Raw genomic sequence first — 21,580 nt, 5'->3', positions numbered from 1 at the left:
CTTCATATAAAAATTTTTCATCCTTCCTTAAGAATATTCAAACGTAATGAACATTATTGTCAACGAAGTTTTTTTATTTATTACTGCTTTTGGCGGCACAGAATGCAAGAACATTCAAATGAAAATTCACTTAATACTACAGAAAATCAACATAATTTACAACTTGATACAGAATCAAATACAATAATAAACACAGCTCAAATTAATAATAATAAAATTTTAGTTGAAAATTCTAATACAAATTATGAGTACTTCCATGATGAGGATGACCTTGATAAAAATTCTAATGTTATTTATGACGACATCGACGATGATGATGATTTTAATGATAATTCTAAAACAGATTATTTTAAAGAAACCGAAAGGGATGACTTTGCACAGAATTCTTATGATGGTCTTAATTTTGAAAGTACCCGTGTAAAAAAAAATTGTTGAAAAAAGGTTAAAAAAGTGTTGACTATTCTAAACTTCAAAACTTGACACAATGAAAAACTTTTTTTAAACCATTTTCAAACTTCTAAAAATGCACATAAAAAAACAATTGACTTAATACTCAAAGTTAACGTTTTTCAGTGCAAAATACGTTCAGAAAAATCGGATTTCTAACTATTTCTGACCATTTTTCGTTTTAGCATATCTTAATAAAACTAGGGCATTTATTGATTTTTCCTTGAATTTTCAAAAGTTTAAAAAATGTTAAAAAAAAGTTCGTCGTTGTGTCACGTTTTGAAGTTTAGAATAGTCAACGCTTTTTTAATCTTTTTTTAACAATTTTTTTTACACGGATAGGTTAAATCTTATATTAACATTTAGGATTGTTAAATGGTACAGCATAACAGATTTAACAAGAAAGCGTATTCAAATGCTTATAAATTATTTTACACTTTTTATATCCGGTCAGGCTATAAATATATTGCGTACCAAAGTTTGGTCAAGATTCGAATTATTAAGTGAAGATTCGTTAATATTAACTGATATTAAAAATATGTTTGACAAACTTCAAAATCCTTTTCAAAATTTCGATACGAAGCACAAACGGTTCAAATACTTTGTCGACAATGGTGCATTAATTAAACCGTACAGTCATAATATCGGTTTTTACTCTGATTTTAGAAATATTTGTGGTACACAAGTCATTAAACGAATTCCAATAACAGCACAATATATACCGATGAAAAATTTTGGAGACAAATTTATATTACCATTACTCGCCTTCGGCTCGGGCACCACTCGTCACACTCGCGTCTTAAACACGATCGCACTCGATAGATAAACTACTATTTTCATATACACTTCAGAATTTGATTTTTAAATGACGTTATTTGTAACGACCGCTAGATGGCGAGTAGAATTTTTTCTTCTTCTATGTAGAAACGTATTAAAAATGTCATATATTCAATGAATATGCTTACAAAATTTATGTTCGTGCTATAATTCTTGAGATAACAAAAATATGAAGATGTAAAAACAATTTTTTTGAGCTGTTTATATTTTGTGATATCTAATGGTTACTTATAAAAAAATTATTACGTTGACCTGTTGTTTTGAGACCTTATGTATCGATCGCCATTCTGATTTTATCGTTCCAGAAATTCATTGCGTTGACAAAATTATTGATATTATCAATTACGATTTTTCAATTTTTTTTCATTGTCAGTTCTATAAAATTCTTTTGGTTTCTTGCAAAAAACTTAAATGATTTTATTTTGTTTCATCTACAGCTTTTTTGTATTTAGTTGTTCTTTAAAGTTGAAGTTATATTTGTAATTAGTAAAATCCGTTTACTTTAAAACAAAACTAATAAAATCAAATACGTAATAGATCAATACGTTAAACTTTGATTCATTACTGACACTAGTAAAACATTTTAAGAATTAGTATTTATAATTTAAATATAAAATAGTTTTTATAAATTATTTACATTTTGCAAAAATTGTACATCAATTTTTAGTAAGTTATTGTTAATAAAATTCAGTTGTGGACCAATAAAAATATTGACAAGGGAATGCAGTGAGACGTAAACTATTATATCAGCCATTTTTCACTCGTGATATAATATATGATTGTAAATATCATCGATTTTTTTGGTATTAACGAATAATAATTCATCGATGAAAAGATAAAAAAACATGGACATAGATGATACTTTAAAAGGAAAAAATACAAATTAACACGTGTTGCTACAAAGCAGAATAAGAGACTCATTTTGGACGACTCTGCTCTAATGATCCATTGTCAAAACATACGTTATTTATTTTTTTGATGGTAGGAAATAAAAAGACATCGATCAATTTCATTATCGATAACGGAAGTATTTCTGAAGATGATAGCATTAAGTATTGCAATTAAATAATCATAATTATGAAATTTATACAAATTATCTTAAATCGATTTTCGTTTTTGGACTTAGAAATATTGAGAAACTATACGACAGTTTTAGTTATACAGTTCTTAGCTGAGTTATTCCAAATAGAATGACCAGATTCACCATGAAACGATTCTTCTATAAATTTTTTGCATATCCGTATTTGTTATCTTTCCGATATCGAACCACAAACATATATCTCAAATTAATAATTCCAACGAATGTACGTAATGAAATCTCTCTTCACGATTCTGATTTGTGCGTTTCGATATTTTAATAGTTTAGTTTTTTAAAAAAATTTTCAGTTACCCGGGAAAAAAAGTTCTTATATGATCATATATAAATCATATAAAAGTGACTCATATAAAACCATATAAAGTTTTATAATGAAATTGGTACTATCAAAACTTATATGACTTTATAAAATCTTATATAATCATATAAAGTTATAAACACCCGGGAAAAAATGAGTTATTTAATCATATAAAAAATAACTCATATATGATTAGATCTAAAAATTGACAGGATCTGATGAAATATAATTATGTATAATCATGCATGAACAAAAAAAAACATCTATCGGTTAACTGCTGTTTTGCTAAGGGGTCACCCATCCAACTAATGTCCGTCCTCAATGCTGCTCAACTTTGATGATCGCTCGATTGCCGTCTGCTTCTCTAGTCTGCTTTACACTTATAAGTTTTTTAACAATCTATAGCATTACTTAAATCAAATGATCAAATTGATACATCCTACATAAATAATGCACCAAATATGATCAAATTTCATCACATTTGTGTTTTAATAACCTGCTTATAAGACCATAGAAATTTATATATAAGAATCATAAAACTATATAAACTTTTGTATAATCATATATGAGTTTATATAACCGTATTGAACTTTTTTGTAATCATATATGAGTTTATATAACTGTATTGAACTCTTTTGTAATCATACAAATTTATTTATAACTTTATATAAAATCACATAAATTTTTATTAGTTATCTGAATTCTTGGAAAAATTTTATAAGGTCATATAAGATTTCATATGATCATATATGATCATACATGAGTATGTATAACCATATAAAACGTGCTCTTGTAATTTCATAATGTTATATATAACTTAATATGAAGTCACATGGAATTTTATAATAATTTTGTAAGATTATAAGAATTTTATAAGATTATATGAGTTTTTATATGATCATATATGACTGCATATAATTTATAAAATTTAGTAATGTTATAAACGCATATACAACTTTATAAAAAATCACATCAACTATTATAAAATCCTTGTAAAATCATATAAATTCTTATAAGAATTTTATAAGATCATATATGATCATATATAAGCATATGAAACTTCATCTGGTATTGGTATAAAGTTATATATAACTTTATATAAAATCACATCATTTTTTATAAAATTCTTATAAGAGTATATAAATCCTTATAAGAATTTTATAAGATTATATAAGCTTTCATATAATTACACATAAACACATATGTTTAAACATGATTCTATAACATCTTCTTCACGGGTTTATATAAAATCACATCAATTTTTAGAAAACTATATGAATTCTTATAAGATTTATATAAGATCATTTGAACTTTTATATGATCTCTTATATGATTATATATAAGCATATAAAACTTTATCTAGTAATTTTATAACGTTATATATAACGTTATATAAAATCATATCAATTTTTATGAAGTCCTCACAAGAGTATATGGATTTTTATAAAAACTTTATAAGATCATATAAGCTTTTATGTAATCATATATAATTTTTATATATTTCTTATATGATCATATATAAATTTTATATTAATATATATGTTTATATATGATCATATAATATCTTTTTTTCCCGGGTATACGTTTATTATCCATTTTTCCCCCGCATTTCTGTGACATAGTGAATTTTTTAAGTAATTGACAGAAAATTTACTGGATTCGCTCGATAGAGTTAGATTTCCAGTAAACAAATTCGTAAATTGATAAATTTGTAGTCTTGATTACTTCTGACATTTCTATCTTCATCAAGTCATTATTTAATAATAATTTGCTATCGGAGAACGAATAGGGCCCCATTTTCAAGATTCGACTTTAACCTACGATTTTTATTTCCATATAATGAACTCCCGATATAAAATTTCTGTGAAAAATTTCGAATCATGAACCACAAAAGCAAAATTTCTACACAGAAAAAAAAAATTTCTGGGCGCAAGAACTGGGACGAGAAAAAATTTATTGACTCAAAAAGTTTTTTCTTGCTCTGAGAAAATTAATTCTCGCCGTAAGAAAATTTCTGTTTTTAATTCATAATACAAAAAATTTCTTGGGCTGGGAAAAAATTTTTCTGGGGCGAGTCAAAAATTCTTGTGCCAAGAAATCTTTTTTTTCTGCGTAATTTTCGTAAAATGCTTTTTTTCTAATGAAAAGTGAAATTATATTTTGAAAACTGACCAGTTTGTGAGAGATTCCTTCTACAAGGTCATATTCTCGAATAGGAATAAAAAAAGCTAGTTGTAAAAATTGACGCTAGGTGGCGTAGAGGAAAATCTTTCTCACACGCACAGATAAATATGAAAGTTATTATAAGCAGAATAATATTATTTAAACTTCGTCTAGCAAATAAAAAAAGATATGCAATTATTTTAACTAGAAAAACTTGAATATATATGACACATACAAAATTTTAATTGATATTTCTATAGATTTCATAAATAAGAAGACTTTATTTAAATAGATGCTTTGATTTTGGCTTCATATTATTAGCGACATTTTATTCATCATTTTTGTCGTGAAGAATTTGATTGAATCATTATCAAATAGAAAAGACATGATCATTGTCAGATTGAGTGTCAATTTTCAAATTTTATCAATTTTTGAATTCGTGCATGTTATTACGGCCGTTCATTCCAATTCTGACGACTTAATAATTATTTTTACAAAAATTGGTCTACATCTCATGTTATTTGACTTTAAATATTTACCTCATTTTTCAGACAAATGAATTTTTTTCCGTATTGAATATTGATTCGTTAATCAGTAAAATAGAGAAACCTTCATGATAATTAATTTACATATTACTTACTTGTCGATTAATAGAAAAAAAATTACATTATAATTTTGAAGGAATCTATAGTTATTTCCAGTGTGTTAATTGTACAGACAAGTAGGACAAGCATCGATCTAATTAGGGTTAAATTGTATTGAGCTGATGAATATTGAGTGATTTATCCTTACACTATAAAAAAAAATTTCTAACGTCGAACCAGATTCATTTGACTCAAGTACTCGAGGCGTTTGAATACAGCCTAATGCGAGAAGCGATCGAGTCTTACGTTACTCATATTTGACAGCTTTTTTTTTGCTGCGAGTTTTTTGAGGAAAGGTACCGAGTTTTCAGAATTGCATAGAATTTCATGAAATTCCATAAAATCTTGTTAAAAGTAATTATTATTAAAAGAAAATGCAATTTGGAAATAGAAAATTTGGTAGCCCGTGTAAAAAAAATTCGTTCCAAAAAGATTCCAAAAGAGTTCCGCATGTGGAACTTCTAAACATGAGACAGATTAGAACTTTTTTGGAACGCTAGTAATTTTGATGGTAAAAAAAAAGTTTTTATGAGCGAATTTAGAGTCAAATAAGGACGTTCTTGGAACGTTTTTCGAATTTTATATGGACATTTTAAAAAAGTTCCATAATCACCACTTTTGACATTTTTCGGAAGCTAAAAAAGACGTTCCAAAAACATTCAAAAATAGTCCAAAAATCGTTACTTTACAACCTGTTATAGAACTAAAATAGACATTCCAAAAACATTCCAAAAAAGTTCCAGAATCACCACTTTTGACTTTTTTATGGACTAAAAAAGGCATTCCAAAATCACTCATTTTGCATCTTTTGTAGACTAAAGACGTTCTAAAAACATTCCAAAATAGTTCAAAAATCACTACTTTTGAATTTTTTATAGAACTAAAAAAAACGTCCATAAAATTCCAAAAACTTTCAAGAACGTCCTTTTTTGACTCTAAATTTGCTCATAAAAACTTTTTTTTTTCCATCAAAATTACTAACGTTCCAAAAAAGTTCCATTCGAAGTTCTAATCTGTCTCATGTTTAGTTCCACATGCGGAACTTTTTTGGAATCTTTTTTGAACGAATTTTTTTTACACGGGAGATGTTATATGTTGACATAATTTTTCTTTATTTTGTGCGGGTATTTTTTTTATAATTTTCATGTAAGTAAATTTTGATAAGTTACTAGACACCTCATAGATTTTAACTCATAATTTAATTTATCCAACAGAATCTAAGAAAAAAAATAATACTTGCAAAAATGACCGCTAGGTGGCCCACGAAAAAAATCTTTCTCATTTGCGCAGACGTACTTGATAGTTAATATGAACCAAACAGTGGCATGAATGATTACAATGCATATTTCTCAAACTTGTCTTGGAAAAAAATATTTTAATAACATTAAAGAATGGAGAATTATTTTTCTCTAACAAAGAAACTTCTAAACTTAGAACTCAAAAATTATATTTCTAAATATTATGAAATACATTCGAGAAATAAAATCTCGCATCTAGTTCTCTTGTATTTTTTGTCACGAAACATACATTTTAGTCTTCTGTAATGTATTTTCCATTGCATGAAGTCCAGGTATTCTTGCAGCCATGCAATCTTAGAACCATCAGATTCTCTTATATAAAATAGTTAAACATTGTTTACATTACTCAATGTTCCCAATTTTTGGGTTTTCGCGAATTTGAGGTGTTTCTTGTCAATAATTTTTCAATGTCGGCTGCGTTTATGGACGGCTACGTTAATTATTTGAAGTAATAAAATATTGAAACTTTATGTTTGGTCTCATTTTATTTAAGACTGAATGATAGGTTATAATTTTCTTAAACGGATCGTAAATGATTTTCCCAAAATTTATATGTTTAACTCGTATAATCGATAAATTGCTAATTTTTTTGTGTTTTTTTTTTTTTAGCCGCGGTAGTTTTTTAGAAACATATCGATTTTTCCCCACCTGGCAGTCGACGATTTCAACGTTTCAATACCTGGCTGAAATATTTTTCACAAGAAAATTACAAAATAATTATTGGCATAATGTTATGATGGATTCCGCCCAAATGTCTTAAAATTCTAAATATGTACTTAAAACTAATAAATCTTATGCATTAATATATTTAATTAATTAATTCAAATGATTCATACACGTGCATAATTCCTATTTTATCAATCAGTAGATCTTCATCCCGCACCTAGCCCGCATGAAAAAACTTTATATGTGAAAACATATATGATAGAATATATGAATATTATAATTTGATATATTGTACAATATATAAAATAATATTTATATTTTTGCCGTATTAATATATGATAATATATTGAAAAAAAATATATTGCTAGAATATATTACCAATATATTTATCAATATATGACTTTCTTATGTATGTTTTACATATATATTTTAATATATCTTTTTTTATATTGATATATTATATTGAAAGAAGTATATTAATTAATATATAGTATTTTTTATATTTTTTATATGTTTTTCAGTATATTGCAAAATATATGGTTTCCAATATATTGTAAAATATATGGCACTTTTTTTACTTTTCTTAGGTTCTTGCGTTAGTTATTAAGTAAATGTAAGGTCAATAAAAAGAAAAAAAAATAGTAAATTTGACTTTTTTTGTGGATTTGTGTAGAAATTGAAAAAGTATATTGGAAAAATAAAATTTTCAATATATTGCGAAAAATATAAGTTTTAATATATTAGAAAAATATAATTCCAATATACCGCTAACCATATATTTAAACATATAAATTCTTTCATATATAATCAATTATATAGAAACCATATACCACTAATTATATGAGTCAAAATATATGGAAATATATATTAAGTTTATTATATTATACTTATAAGTTAGATATATACCATCCATATATGACAAGAATATATTGAGCATTATATGAGATAATATATATAGAAAAATACAAAACATTATATACAAGTAAATATATTATAATGAATATATAATCCAATGTAAAAAACATATATTTTTCAATATAGATATTTTTGCCGCTATATATTTATCACATATTCTCCATATGTTCTTTTATATACTTTTTGCAATATATAGCTTTTCCATGCGGGTCAAAAGTGTCAACAATTATTATTTAACATTGAACTATTTTGTGATAGTAAACATGATCCTAAAGTTAGCAGACAGTAGACAATTTTTGAAGTTTTTTATTAACAAATCACTTACGAAGAAAAAATAAAAATATGCGCATGTAGAAAAGTAAAAAAGCCACAGATGCAATTTTTTAAATATTTTTTTTTTAAACTATACGAATCATGAACTTTGTCAACTTAATTTTTTCGTGTCCAATTGGAAATAAATAAAATCAATGTCACAAAAATAATAACTAACCAAGCAAAACTGATGCTCAATGGCGCTTCCCGCGTGAATAAAAAGAAGACATTTTTTTAACACAATTCAACTGTCGTTTCAACACTTTTTTTGTGTTGATTTTAAAGTAACACTTAATAAATGTTGATGATATCGATTTTTGTACTAGTTAGCACTTTCAAAGTGTTGAATAGGAGATCGATTGAAAATTTTAAAGTAACCCAAAGAATTGTGTTGATTTGACACAAAATAATCAACACAACAAATTTAACACGGACCGTTTTTAACACAGATACACAATATTTTTTACTGTGTCCCTAGCAGATCTGATTTACCGTAAATTCACGGTAATTTTACCGTAAATTTACCCTAGAATACCATAAAATTCGAGTAGATTTACCGTAAATTACGGTAAACCCACCGTAAATTACGGTAAATCCACCATAGATTACGGTAAATCGGTACTTTACGGTGGATTACCGTAAATTACGGCGGGTATACCGTAAATTTACCGTAGAATACGATAAATCTACCGTAAAAAAATTGGGTGGATTACCGAATTACCGTAATTTACGGTGGATTACCGTATTTCCGTATTTTACGGCAAATCCACCGTAAATTACGGTAAATCCACCATAGATTACGGTAAATCGGTACTTTACGGTGGATTAGCGTAAATTACGGCGGGTGTACCGTAAATTTATCGTAGAATACGATGAATCTACCGTAAAAAATTCGGGTGGATTACCGAATTACCGTAATTTACGGTGGATTACCGTATTTTCGTATTTTACGGCAAATCCACCGTAATTTACGGTAAATCGGTATTTTACGGTGGGTTTACCGTAATTTGGGTCCGTTAGGGGTACGAAACGATTCTCGTTCTATTTTGAATTATCTGATAAAATTATTATAAAATAGTTACAAAAATGACCACTAGGTGGCGCAGGAAGAAAATCTTTCTCATTTGCGCAGAGAAATATGAAAGTTCATTAAAGCAATGACATGAATTATTATATCGCATATTTTTCAAAATTTATGTCGAAACTAAAAGTTTGAATGAAGCAACACTCGGAATTCTTTCTATTTGTTATTTTTTCTTTAAAATAGTAACTTTGTTAAATTAGAGGATAAACTAATTGGATCTAGTGTAGGTGATGGTAATTTTAACAACTAAAAATTATACACTTTTTTTTGGAAAATAAATTAGATATTTATTTACACTATTTACAGACAATTATTGTGAGAAATAATTATTAAGAGCGAATTCAACTTAATTAATACGCGAGAGCGAATGCAACGTAAAACGCACGTATAAGAGCAACACGTTGTTGATAGCAGTTAAATTCACGGAATAACTTAGATACTCAAAATTCAAAATCTCAGTTATAAAATAATAATTGAATATATCTGAGAGATAATATTTTCAATTAATATTTTTCAACCGTGCCTATGTCCGAGTGACCGTTCCTAATCGACCACATTTTCTTTCTTTAAACGTGAAAAGAACATCAATATTTATAGTGATATACTTAATTTATTTGTCGATCAAATCTCAATTTTAAGCAATACTCAGTTAACCCGGAACGGATTTAACCTGAAGCTTTTGGAACCGCAGCCATGGAGCAATTTTTGCTCTAAATCCTACAGAAATTTATTTTTTCTTAAGTGTTTTCTTTTAAGGAAGGAACTATGCCTATAAAACCTAAGACAGCTTCGAGACTCAAGTCCAATAATTTTAATTTTTCCATGAGTAATTTTGAAAACTTCAATTATTTAGACATAAACACAACACTTACTCGTAAAAAAATCTTTCTAAAACCTTATTCTCAAGCTTATAAGTTCTTTTGCAGTGAAAATAAAAATTTTTTAATTTATCCGCTACGTGGCGCATGGATGGAACTATTCTCACAGGCACTAACTCATTATCAAGTTCATATAGTCTTAAAATTTTTCCATGAACTATTTATAAAATCTGTAAATTGAAATATGAGAGAACGATCTCTATCTTCAAAAATGGCACATCAATCAGGATTGTGTTATAAATAGTAATAAATTGGATCATGTTATTCGTCGACAGTATAAAATAAATATTTCCGAAATAATTTTCGAGAAAAGTTCCCGGGACTGATTAAAAAAAAATTACTAACCTCCACATATTTATTAATATGATTCTATCACTGAGGAATGCTTTGTCCACATTCGAATCCACAATTAATCATAAGATTTCTTTTGAGCATCAGAATTTCCTGTGGCACTCGATATTGTTGCTCTTCTTTTATCAGTACTAATTCGAAATTCACAATCGAGTAATCGTTAATGTGGCGTAGTATGATCGTCGGTTATCACCACTAAGTCTCTGCGAGTAATTCAGTTTAACATAAAGAACTAGTCTTCCATCTGTTGTTTTTACGACACTTAAAATTCTTAGCAAATGCTGGATATTAAAACAATTGCGATTCATGGGTTTGATTCGAAAATTATATGGCAGAGAGGAAATTTAACATGTTTACGTTATATTGATAACTTGGCTCTGCACGAAAAGAATTCAATTGCAAAAAAAATAAAAGAAGCAATTTAAAACTTGATGATTCTAATGTTTGTATTCTTCGGTCTAAATCTTTTATTAGTCGCGGGTTTTTAGTAATTATAGGAGAACCAATGAAAGAAATCGGTCTATCAGTTGACCCTGCGGGCCAGCCCCAAAACTTCCCGCTGTTTTCGAGCTCTTTGAGCTCGAAAACATTATTGTGAATACATTTTGGAGCCATTGTTTTTAAAAAAACCATTTTTTAGAATTTTTTTCTCCCACGATATCTCGCGAACAAATTAACCGATTTTGATGGTTGAGGCGGCAATCGAGGCATTTTATTAAGTTCTAGAGCTGAATAGATTTTGAAATCGAATGATTCAATTTTTGTGTAGATATCAGAAAAAAAACGTTTTTCACAATTTTTTTAATCAACGATATCTCGTAAACGAATTAACCGATTAAGACGGTTGAGGTGGCAATCGACGTGTTTTATCAAGTTCTAAAGCAGATCAAATTTTGAAATTGATTTATCCACTCATTTTAGAGAAATTTCTAGAAACCCAAAAAAAAAAATTTTTTTTGAATTCTTTCGTCAACGGTTTCTCTTAAATGAATGAACCAATTTTTATTTTTTGGTAGTATTTGATGTGGCTTATAAAGTTTTAGAGCTGATGAGATTTTGGAATCAATCCATTGAGCAAATTAAAAGTTATCCAAATAAAACATATTTGAAAAAATTTTATTTTCAAAATATCTCCGAACGCACCCTACCGATACAGCTCAATTTTTGACAGCTTCAAGATATTAGCAAGCCGCATCGAATGACACCTTGGAGATCAAAATCGGTTCATCCGTTCAAGAGTTACACTGTAAAAAGAGCGGTGTTAAAAATAGACTCGTTTCAACTCCGCCCGGTGTAAAAATGAAATTACACCGGTGTAGAAGAAGTAATACACCGGTGTTAGAAATACCGGTGTTAAAGCGGGGTAACCGGTGCACAAGCAGAGTAAAAGTGGGGTAACAGGTGTAAAAGCGGAGTATCGCCGGTGTAAAAGCGGGGTAAATTGCGTCCGCTTGGAGTATTAACTTTAAATATTATAAAACACAAAAAATGTCAGTTCTTTAGAAAAATTAATAAAAAATATCATTTATTAACAAGTATAGTGATCGAGTAAGTAAAAATATTCACAAAGTAAAATATTTTGACACCGGTAAAGAATATCTACACCGGTGGTTGCGTTATTTTAACACCGGAGATATTTTTTTTTACACCGGTACAGAATATTTACACCGGTGGCGGCGTTATTTTCACACCACTTTCGGGGGTAAATTTAACACCGATAATTTTAACACCTACATCGCTTGGACTTACTCTGGTAATTTTTTACAGTGTATGAATATTTACATACATACGTACGTACGTACGTACACACATACATACATACATACACTCGGACGTCATCGTGAAATTAGTCAGGATAGCTTCCTAGAACCTCAAAACGTCAAAATCTGATAGAAATTCGGTTTTTGCGAATCGGGCCAAAACCGATAACTTCCCAAATTTTTGAAAATTTTCAATTTTCTTAGCGGGAAGCTAAAAATTTTTCGAAAGTTTAACCGCCATTCAAGCGACCCACGGAATTCAATAAATTTTTTTGTAGAATTTTACATTAATTTTTCACTGTTCACTGTACAATCAATTTTTGCTGAGTTACCGACGTAACGAGCGAAAAAGTCATTTTCGAGTTCGGTAATCAATTACGTGGACCCTGATGGTGGAACATAAAATTCAAGTCGGTCTCGGAAAACTTCATAAAAACCTAGAAAAGATGAGTCCATTGAATTTCAGTAATGAAAATGATTGCGTTGCAAGGGTAGTTGACAAAAACGCAGAAAATGATGTTTTTAGGATATTTGTAAACTTGTCACAACTTTGCTACTAACGAATAGACTAAGAATCATTTTGATTCGTTTAAACTTCTATAAATCCTTGAAATATTTACAAAAGACTTTAAACCCCTGCAATTTTCCTTTCATTATGTACTGCAAACTTAAAATTTACGGTTTTCTACACCGAAAGAATTTCCGTATGAATATTGCCATGTTATTTATTCTAAAATTTACTCTAAATCGAGTAATCTTGGGCCATTACGACTTTTTAATTTTTAATTACAAAATCTTACTCTTTCAGTGAGTAAAAATCAATCAGATTAATTTTCACTCACAATTACGAGTAAAAATTACACCTAGCGGCTGTCTAAATAAATTCCCTCTAGTTCAATTTTTACTCGTAGGTTATGACAAAAAGTTTATGATTCAATTTATAAAATTTATATTGAATTACAATAAAAATTACAATTAATAGGCTGAAATTTTCATAAAAATCTAAAAATCATCTAATTGCCTTAGAATATGACTTAAAATAAATATTTTGAAAAAGAATAAAAAAAAAATTACTCTTATTGTGTTGAAAAAGAAAAGATACAAATTTTTTTTTAATTTTGAAATAAATATTAAGTTATAGAGAGATACAGAGATCGTCTTTTTTTCCAAACCTACGTTTGTGTGCGTAACATGTAAGTTGTCGCGAGCAAAATAAAAGACATTTAATTAAAGCCGATATTAACCGAAGATTAACGGAGACTACTGAAATATTACTCTGCAGTTTAGAGTAAAAATTACTTCCATGGATAAGAAAATTTATTCGAGTTATAAGCAGTTTTTCATCAAACAGTTAATGGGTTTAAGGGGTTAGGGGTAGTCAGAATTTTCAAAAAATCGATTTTTTTTTTTTTGCATTTTCTTAAAGTATAATATTTTAAAAATATTGTGTGAAAATTTGAAGTGAATCCGACAAATTCTTTTCGAGTTATTTAACAATGACCAAAGGACGCTCGGGTGCTACGTGGCATTCGAGAGCAGGTAGCTAGAAACAGCTGCAAGCAACCGACCTTTCGGGTTTCATTGTCATGAATATCTCCCCATTTTAATGTATTTATTATTATATATATATATATATATATATATATATATATATATATATATATATATATAGGATATATAAATATATATATCCTTCTATATATATATATATCCTTCTACATATATTCACAATTTGTAGGTAGTACAAGAACTGAAAAATAATTTTTGGTTGCCAGTATACCTGTAGTCGTTGCACTGATCAGTCGATAGTTTTGTGATAAATTATTTCTCAAGTGAATTAAATTATTAACCATGGGACGTGATTCTAGAAAGGTTTCAAGAGAACTTCGGAGTTCTGAAAAAATTAATAAGTCGCGTTCAGTCAAAAGAAAGAATGTTTTTAATCCGAAAACAGCCGAACGTGATGAAAGTATTCAGAGTACATCTTCTAAAAAATTAAAACAAAACACTGAAGATGATGTACCTGAAGACAGCAGTACTGAATTTCGAATAATAAATTTTATTCAGGTATTCACTGCAATTTCTGCTCTTATAAAATGTAAAAAATGTGATGGAAATGTAGTGTTTCAAACAGCAAGTACACGTGGGCTGGGATTCAAAATTGTAGTTGCATGTAATAACTGTGGAAATGAATATATTCCTTCCTGTTGAAAATATGAAATCTGCTATAATGGCAACCTTTTATCACTACGGCTCGAGTGATGAAAAACCGAATCATGATATGTGTCCAAAAGGCGAAGAATCTTGGTGCTCTTACCAGCGCGCTGAAGCAAGAGGAGAGCTTGATACCTTTTCTCACGATTATTCTCCTTTACCTTCTGATGTTTTAAAAGCTATCAAGCCTATATACGAAGATCTTAGTAATGAAAATTTACTTTCAAGATGTGTAGGTGGATTCAATCAGAATAATAATGAAAGCTTTAACCAACTAGTATGGAAAATATGCCCAAAAACGGTAAATACTAGTTTTACTATCGTACAAATAGCTGCATACGTTGCTATGTGTATATTTAATGAGGGTATAAATTCATTATTAGTCTTGATGAATACACTAGGACTTAATTGTGGGCCTAATTCTCATCGGTATGCAGAAAGAATGGATGCTGCACGTATCAAAGTAGCAGATAAGCGCGCTAATGATAACACCCGAGAAGGTCGATTGCAACGTAGGCACCAGCAAATCGATATTTTGGAAGCTGCTATGTCGGCTGAAGAGCTATTATATGGTCCAGGAATAGATGACTCAGTGTAAGTTATTAAATAATTCTTATAATTCGACATAAATCCATAGCAAAACTTTAAATGCGTTTTTCTCAAAACTATGTTTTCTGAACTGGTGATCACTGTAACTTAAAAACTGCTCGGTAGATTTCAATAAAATTTATTGTACTTTTGAAATACATTAAAAACTCGTGCCTGATCGAAGGATTTTTTTTTTTTTCAAAAATTTCGATTTTTTTTTAACAATAAACTGTCGGTTTTTTTCTCGAAAATTTGAAAAAAATTTCCTGAGGCCGCCATTTTGTTAATTTCGAAAAAAAAAAAAAAAGCTTCGATCAGGCACAAGATTATCTATTAATAAAACTAATTTTTCTTGTCCGATTGATTTTAGATGAATCTCCAAGGACTTATGATGATCACCGCAAAGGACTTCGGGAGGAACGGGCTCTACAAAAACAGCGATAACTTTTTGAATTATTAATTTTTTTTTTTGAAATTTTCGTGAAGTCAAATCGAAACGTGTTCTAATAAAGCTATGTTTTTATTTTTGTCAAATAAAGTAATTAACTACAAAAAAAAAATTATTGAAAATCATCATTTTTTCATACCCCTGAGTACCCCTAACCCCTTAAAAGAATGGTATATTAGGGAGTAAAAATTAATCGCATGGAATAAAAATTGATAGATCAAGATAAGATATTCACAATAATCGATTGAATATAAGACTTTCAAAAAATTACTCAGTAGTAGAGTAATACATAGTCTAGCAACGTTAATATTTAAACAAAAAATGTTTAATTTAAAACAAAAAATACCAATTTTTTGCAACGGCCCAGGATTACTCGACAATACAGAGTAATTTTTATCAAAAAATTCTTTCCGTGTAGATAATCAATGAAAGAATTATTTTTCTTTATTAATTTCCACTTTAACTTTTTCTTCATTAATTATTATAAATTCTAATCGATGGCAAGCTATATAATTATGTTAGCTTGAATGAAATCCGCTGTATTTTAAAGAAAAAAAAAATAGTTATCAAAACTAACGCTAGGTGGCGCATGCCATTTTCTCTTTTCACAAGTAGAAGCTTATAATAAAATTTATATATTCTATCGAGTAAATTAATAAAACAACAATTTATTTTCTTTCAAATGAATAAAAATCTACGATATGTTTATAAAAGTCATTGACTTCGATATAAAAATTTAACGAAATTGCTTGAAGGGAATTTCATAAGATTTTATAAAATAATGTAAAAAATTTTTTCACCGCAAAATACACCCATGCCATAAATTAAAGGAACCGAGATTTAAAAAAAACGAATTTTGCAGCTTGACATCTCTAGTTTCGACGCATTTTGATCAAATTTTTTCAAGAGCTACAGCTGTTGCACATACATGAGAAAAACTTGTCTCTTCGAAAAAAATTTTATCACCAAAATACACTATTTTTGTCTTCTAGCAACTGTTTTGTGGTATTCGAAATTCTACTTCTATTATCTGTACGATTGATATTTCCCGATTTATGGGTTATTTAATTCAAGGTGGAGTATTTTATTTTGTGTGTCTTGATTAACGTGAAAAGAGCTTCGAGGTAAAGTTACGAGAAACAATTTATAGAAGCCCATAAACTATTTTTGAGATTAACAGGTGACGAAAATGTTTACCAAGTAGCTTGAATATTTCATTTCTGACGTTAAATGTTGAAATTAAGACTTCTTTCTCATTTCTCAAAAAAAATTTCGCTCAGTCTTGAGCTCTGAAATTATAGAAGTCGTTGGTCGATCTTAAACCCAGGCTAGGCATTTTTGGGATAAATATTCAGATTGGAAAGTAATAAATAAATAGGAGACGTTTGTATTTTGCTTTCGTTAAAAATTTACAAAGTACCACGTTCTTTAGAATGTCGGATTCTTTTATTTTCTTTTCTAAAGTAAGAAAGCGACATCCTTGTTCCCCGAGAGAATTGTTTAATTCGATCATTTGGAGTGAAATCGATATGTCCATGATTTTGAGTTCGTCTGTGCAATTTTATCCTAAAAATTGAATCACAAAATATTTTTGAGGGTATTGTTTCTTTCTCAAGACTGTTTCGTGAAGACAACTTTTTTTAAACAATCAATGTGAAGAATTCACTTTATTTTGGGAAAAAAACAGTGTCCGACACTAGAAATTGATTAATAAGGTCATGCTAAGAATTAATATGAAATTTTCATCTCTTCATTAGAAAACTACGAAAAGACCCTAATCTAAAAAATCTCTCCTTAAATTCCGACTTCACTCAACATCAATTTACAAGTCGATCAAAAAATTGATTTCTAAGTCACTCATAGATGGCACCCGCGATTCATTTTTCTCATAAGTAGAAACTTACTGCAAAGTTCATTTATTCAACGGAATTCCATGCATTTATTCTGCTGAGGTATAATTTCTAAGCCTAGGTCTTTGAAAAAAAAATTAGTTCAATTTTATCCACTAGGTGGCGAATGAATAAAATTTTGCTCACATTCGAAAACTCATGAAAAAATTTATATACTTCAACTAATTTCGTTTGATTTATTTCGGAAATTTTTTTAGATTTTCATTGATATTCTTAAGTCGTGAAATTTCCTGATATATGTTGCTTTCAATTGATGATTAATTTAATACACAGAAAAATCAAGAATAATTTCACTAATGATTACAAGGTTGGTTACACTGGCCAAGTAAATTTTTATGTCAATCTTATTAGAATTTCAGTCTAGTAGATTTATTGAGTAAAAAAAAAAAAATATTTAAGTAAAACAAAATGAATATTTGGAAACAAATTTACGTAAACTGTACGTAAAATAATTATGGCCATTTATTGTTACTATTATTGATGAATGTAATATCGGATTTTTACAAGTAAATAATTTGAACTGCTCCAATAAAAGTCGTCTATCTGACAATATGAGAACCCAGTGACAATGATGATGTTTTCTGTCAATTATTGAAATATAAACTATCATCAACTCTTGTCTTATTATTTAATTTGGTAATCGTTGTATTGTAAAATTTTTTTGATAAATCATTTGATAAAATTGAAGGAGAAATTTAAAAATCATACAATAAATGCGTGTAAGTGAAAGACAAAATTCCTAATAAAACTAAATTACGTTAATAAATATTGAAGGCAATTTAAAATAAAGTAAAGTCTTTGACACTCGATCGGAATTGCCATATCGTGATCAATAGGAAATTATCAATAAAATAATTAATGTCAACGATTGGATTGTCATTCGTTTATTACCTAAAAAGTAATTTGAAAATATCAAACTGCAAACTTTTCTAAGTCATGAATTTGACGTTGGATAGCGAGGTAAATCAAAATTCAACGATTTTGTATTTCTCAATTAATTTTCGTTTGATATTATGTACGACTTCTAATTCAAGCGATTTCGAATGACATTTTTTTTAAGCGTTTTAATAACTCCATATAAATTTTGTTTTCGGAAAACTAAGTATTTGATGTTCGTCGGATTTTTTTGACACATATTAAGTTTACATTGAAAGGGCTTCGAAAAGAAAGTAGGACGATGATAGTAGGCAGAATAAAAAAGAAATCATCTGATTGACACACAGTGAATCTAAATTTAAAAGAACTCTTTCGAATGCTGCAATAACAATTTATGGATCGGTTAATTTATTATAAAATAGAAATTAGAAGTATGCATCTACACACACGCATGCACTCATACATTAGTAGCCATAATTTCCGCCAGATGGTGCAGAGAAAAAATCATTCTCATGTGTGCAGACAAATCAGAAAATTTATACAAACAAAAAGGGATATACTTTAATAGCTTCCAAATCTCTTCACATTCCTCAGCAAAATTTCAATTTATGTGAATAAAAACCTAGAATTTAGCACATAAATTATATTTCGTCTAGTAATTAAGCTTCGAATGCAAAATATCCTTGGATAGAAATGCTTAAGAAAATACTGACGTATAAATGTTTCCGAATAATTTCTCGGCGTTGATTATCGAAGAAGCGGAAAAGTCAAACAAGTAAAGGAAAGTATTATAAAATTTTTATTATTTACTATAAATCATGACATAAATATTTACGTAGTTAAAAATATCGTTTTTTCCCATCACTCATTTGCTTTTTATTATTCAAGAATTTAGCAATGAAGTAACACTCTGTCTGAATAGCATTGCTTGTAAACATAACACACACGTAAATATCCCCAACACGAATAGAGAGTCGGCGCAAGCGCAACCGCGGTAAAATTTCCTGCGGTGCCAAACTTTTTGAAAAATATTTAAAATTAAATAACTTATTGTATTTAAATTTAAAATAAATTATCAATTATTTATTTAATGTGAATGATGATATGAAGTTTTAAACTCCCATATAATGGAAAGTCATAATTTCGGAATAATTTCTTATTCATTTTACGTATATATGATTACAAATACTTTTTGTAGGAAATTAAATTTTCTACGAGAACGTGCTCGTCGAAATTTGAAAAAAAAATTTTTGATGCAATGAACATAAAAAAATATTTAACACTGAGTAAACTAAATTTTTGTTGATTTTTGAAGCCCCGTAACTTTCTCCCAGTTCGTTTAACGTGCATAATGCATTCGCAGTTTATTGTAGAGAATTCAATTTCCTACAAAATTATACTAGGTGGAATGTAAAAAAAAAATTTTTCATAGTCTTAATAACGAAAAACTAAAATGAAAAACTTTCGCGTGTATTTTGAATGGGAAAGGAGACCGCTGGATGAAATTTTGTGAGGATTTTTTTTATAATATGAAGTAACTCTTAAGCCCCCCGTATGAAAAAACAGTAAATGGTTGAAATATATAAAATCATATATGTTTGCAACAAAATAATATATGATATATTATACTGTATATTATAAAAAATCATGTAAAGATTTTGGCCGATTAAATATAAAATTATATACAGTAGTAAATATTAGACTGATTCAAATAAATCGACTAATTTTTTTTTCCTTCATTATATCGAAAATATTGTTGGAAATGACGAAAAAAAATACTGTGTAAGTTTGAGCTCTTAATATTAATATGAACAACTGCCGCATCGCAATTTTCTATTTCCCGTTTAAATAACATGGGAAAATTTATTTTTTAAGCTTTGGAATTTTGTAGCTCACGGTGGGACTAATACTTTCAAATGTTCAAGAGATATTCTTATGGGAAATTTGACGCTCTACAAAAAAGGTCTTTTATATTTTTTCGATATTTTTATTTCTTCAAAAGTAATTCGAAGTTAAAGTTAGATTGACGATAAATTATTACATTTTTTTAAATTTTTGAGGCAACCATCAACTTTATCTGAAACTTTTAAAGGACATTTTTTGTAGAGCATTTTATTTCCTACAACTTATCTCAGAGAATATTTTCGATATTACTTACAGGTCGTAAGTTATTTGCAATTAACTGAAAGTTTAATATAATTAATTTTAATCAACAAAATTTAGATTATTTAAGAAAATTTTCAGTTAATTGCAAATAACATACGACCTAAGTGAAATATCGAAAATTTTCTCTGAGATAAGTTGTAGGAAATAAAATGCTCTACAAAAAATGTCCTTTAAAATTTTCGGATAAAGTTGATGGTTGCAATTGTTTTCTAGTTATTTTTATTTCAATGTCATGCTCATATACAAAATAGTCTTCTGATCGATTTTAAGAGTTTGACATCAAAATAAAAATAACTAGAAAACAGTGCGGAATTCGAAAAAACTTTATTACAAATAACTTCTAGGGAATAAAATTGTCGACAAAAAAGGTCTAGTGATATTTTGTGATAGGTCTGATAGTTTCGCTGGAAAAGTAAAAAAATCTCAAAATTTGATATGAATTCGACTTTAACTTCAAATAACTTTTGATCGAATAGATTTATCAAAAAATGATAAGAATCTTTTTTGTAGAGCATTCAATTCCCTACAATAGTATGCCTGCCAATTATTCCTATGACGCATCGTTAGCTACTTATAAAAATCAGAAGACGTAAAAAAAATGTTTTCCATGTTATTCTTATGGGAAATAG

The 21,580-nt window shown here is 28.2% G+C and overlaps 1 protein-coding gene across 3 annotated transcripts; it reads left to right on the top strand.

Moving 5' to 3' along the window:
* The first annotated feature begins 14,405 nt into the window (after positions 1-14,405).
* Positions 14,406-16,145, top strand: LOC130677356 (uncharacterized). 3 transcript variants are annotated; one of them, XR_008991578.1, is made up of 3 exons: positions 14,406-15,264; positions 15,365-15,557; positions 15,922-16,145. XR_008991578.1 is itself a non-coding variant. In XM_057484096.1 (3 exons), exons 1-3 carry the CDS (start codon positions 15,243-15,245, stop codon positions 15,923-15,925), a joined length of 237 nt encoding a protein of 78 aa, XP_057340079.1. In that variant the 5' UTR covers positions 14,406-15,242; the 3' UTR covers positions 15,926-16,145. The 3 variants fall into 3 exon arrangements, 2 of the variants coding, with proteins under 2 accessions (XP_057340079.1, XP_057340078.1); XM_057484096.1 differs by having other exon boundaries at positions 15,347-15,557; XM_057484095.1 differs by having other exon boundaries at positions 14,406-15,557.
* Positions 16,146-21,580: the final 5,435 nt, after the last annotated feature.

The sequence above is a fragment of the Microplitis mediator genome, chromosome 11 (genome assembly GCF_029852145.1).
Source record: "Microplitis mediator isolate UGA2020A chromosome 11, iyMicMedi2.1, whole genome shotgun sequence".
Taxonomy (NCBI): domain Eukaryota; kingdom Metazoa; phylum Arthropoda; class Insecta; order Hymenoptera; family Braconidae; genus Microplitis; species Microplitis mediator.
This window is presented reverse-complemented; position numbering and strand designations above follow the sequence as displayed.

Excerpts from the sequence above, each read along its gene's own strand:
- LOC130677356 (XM_057484095.1), top strand. The coding sequence starts at position 14,938 with ATGAATATATTCCTTCCTGTTGAAAATATGAAATCTGCTATAATGGCA.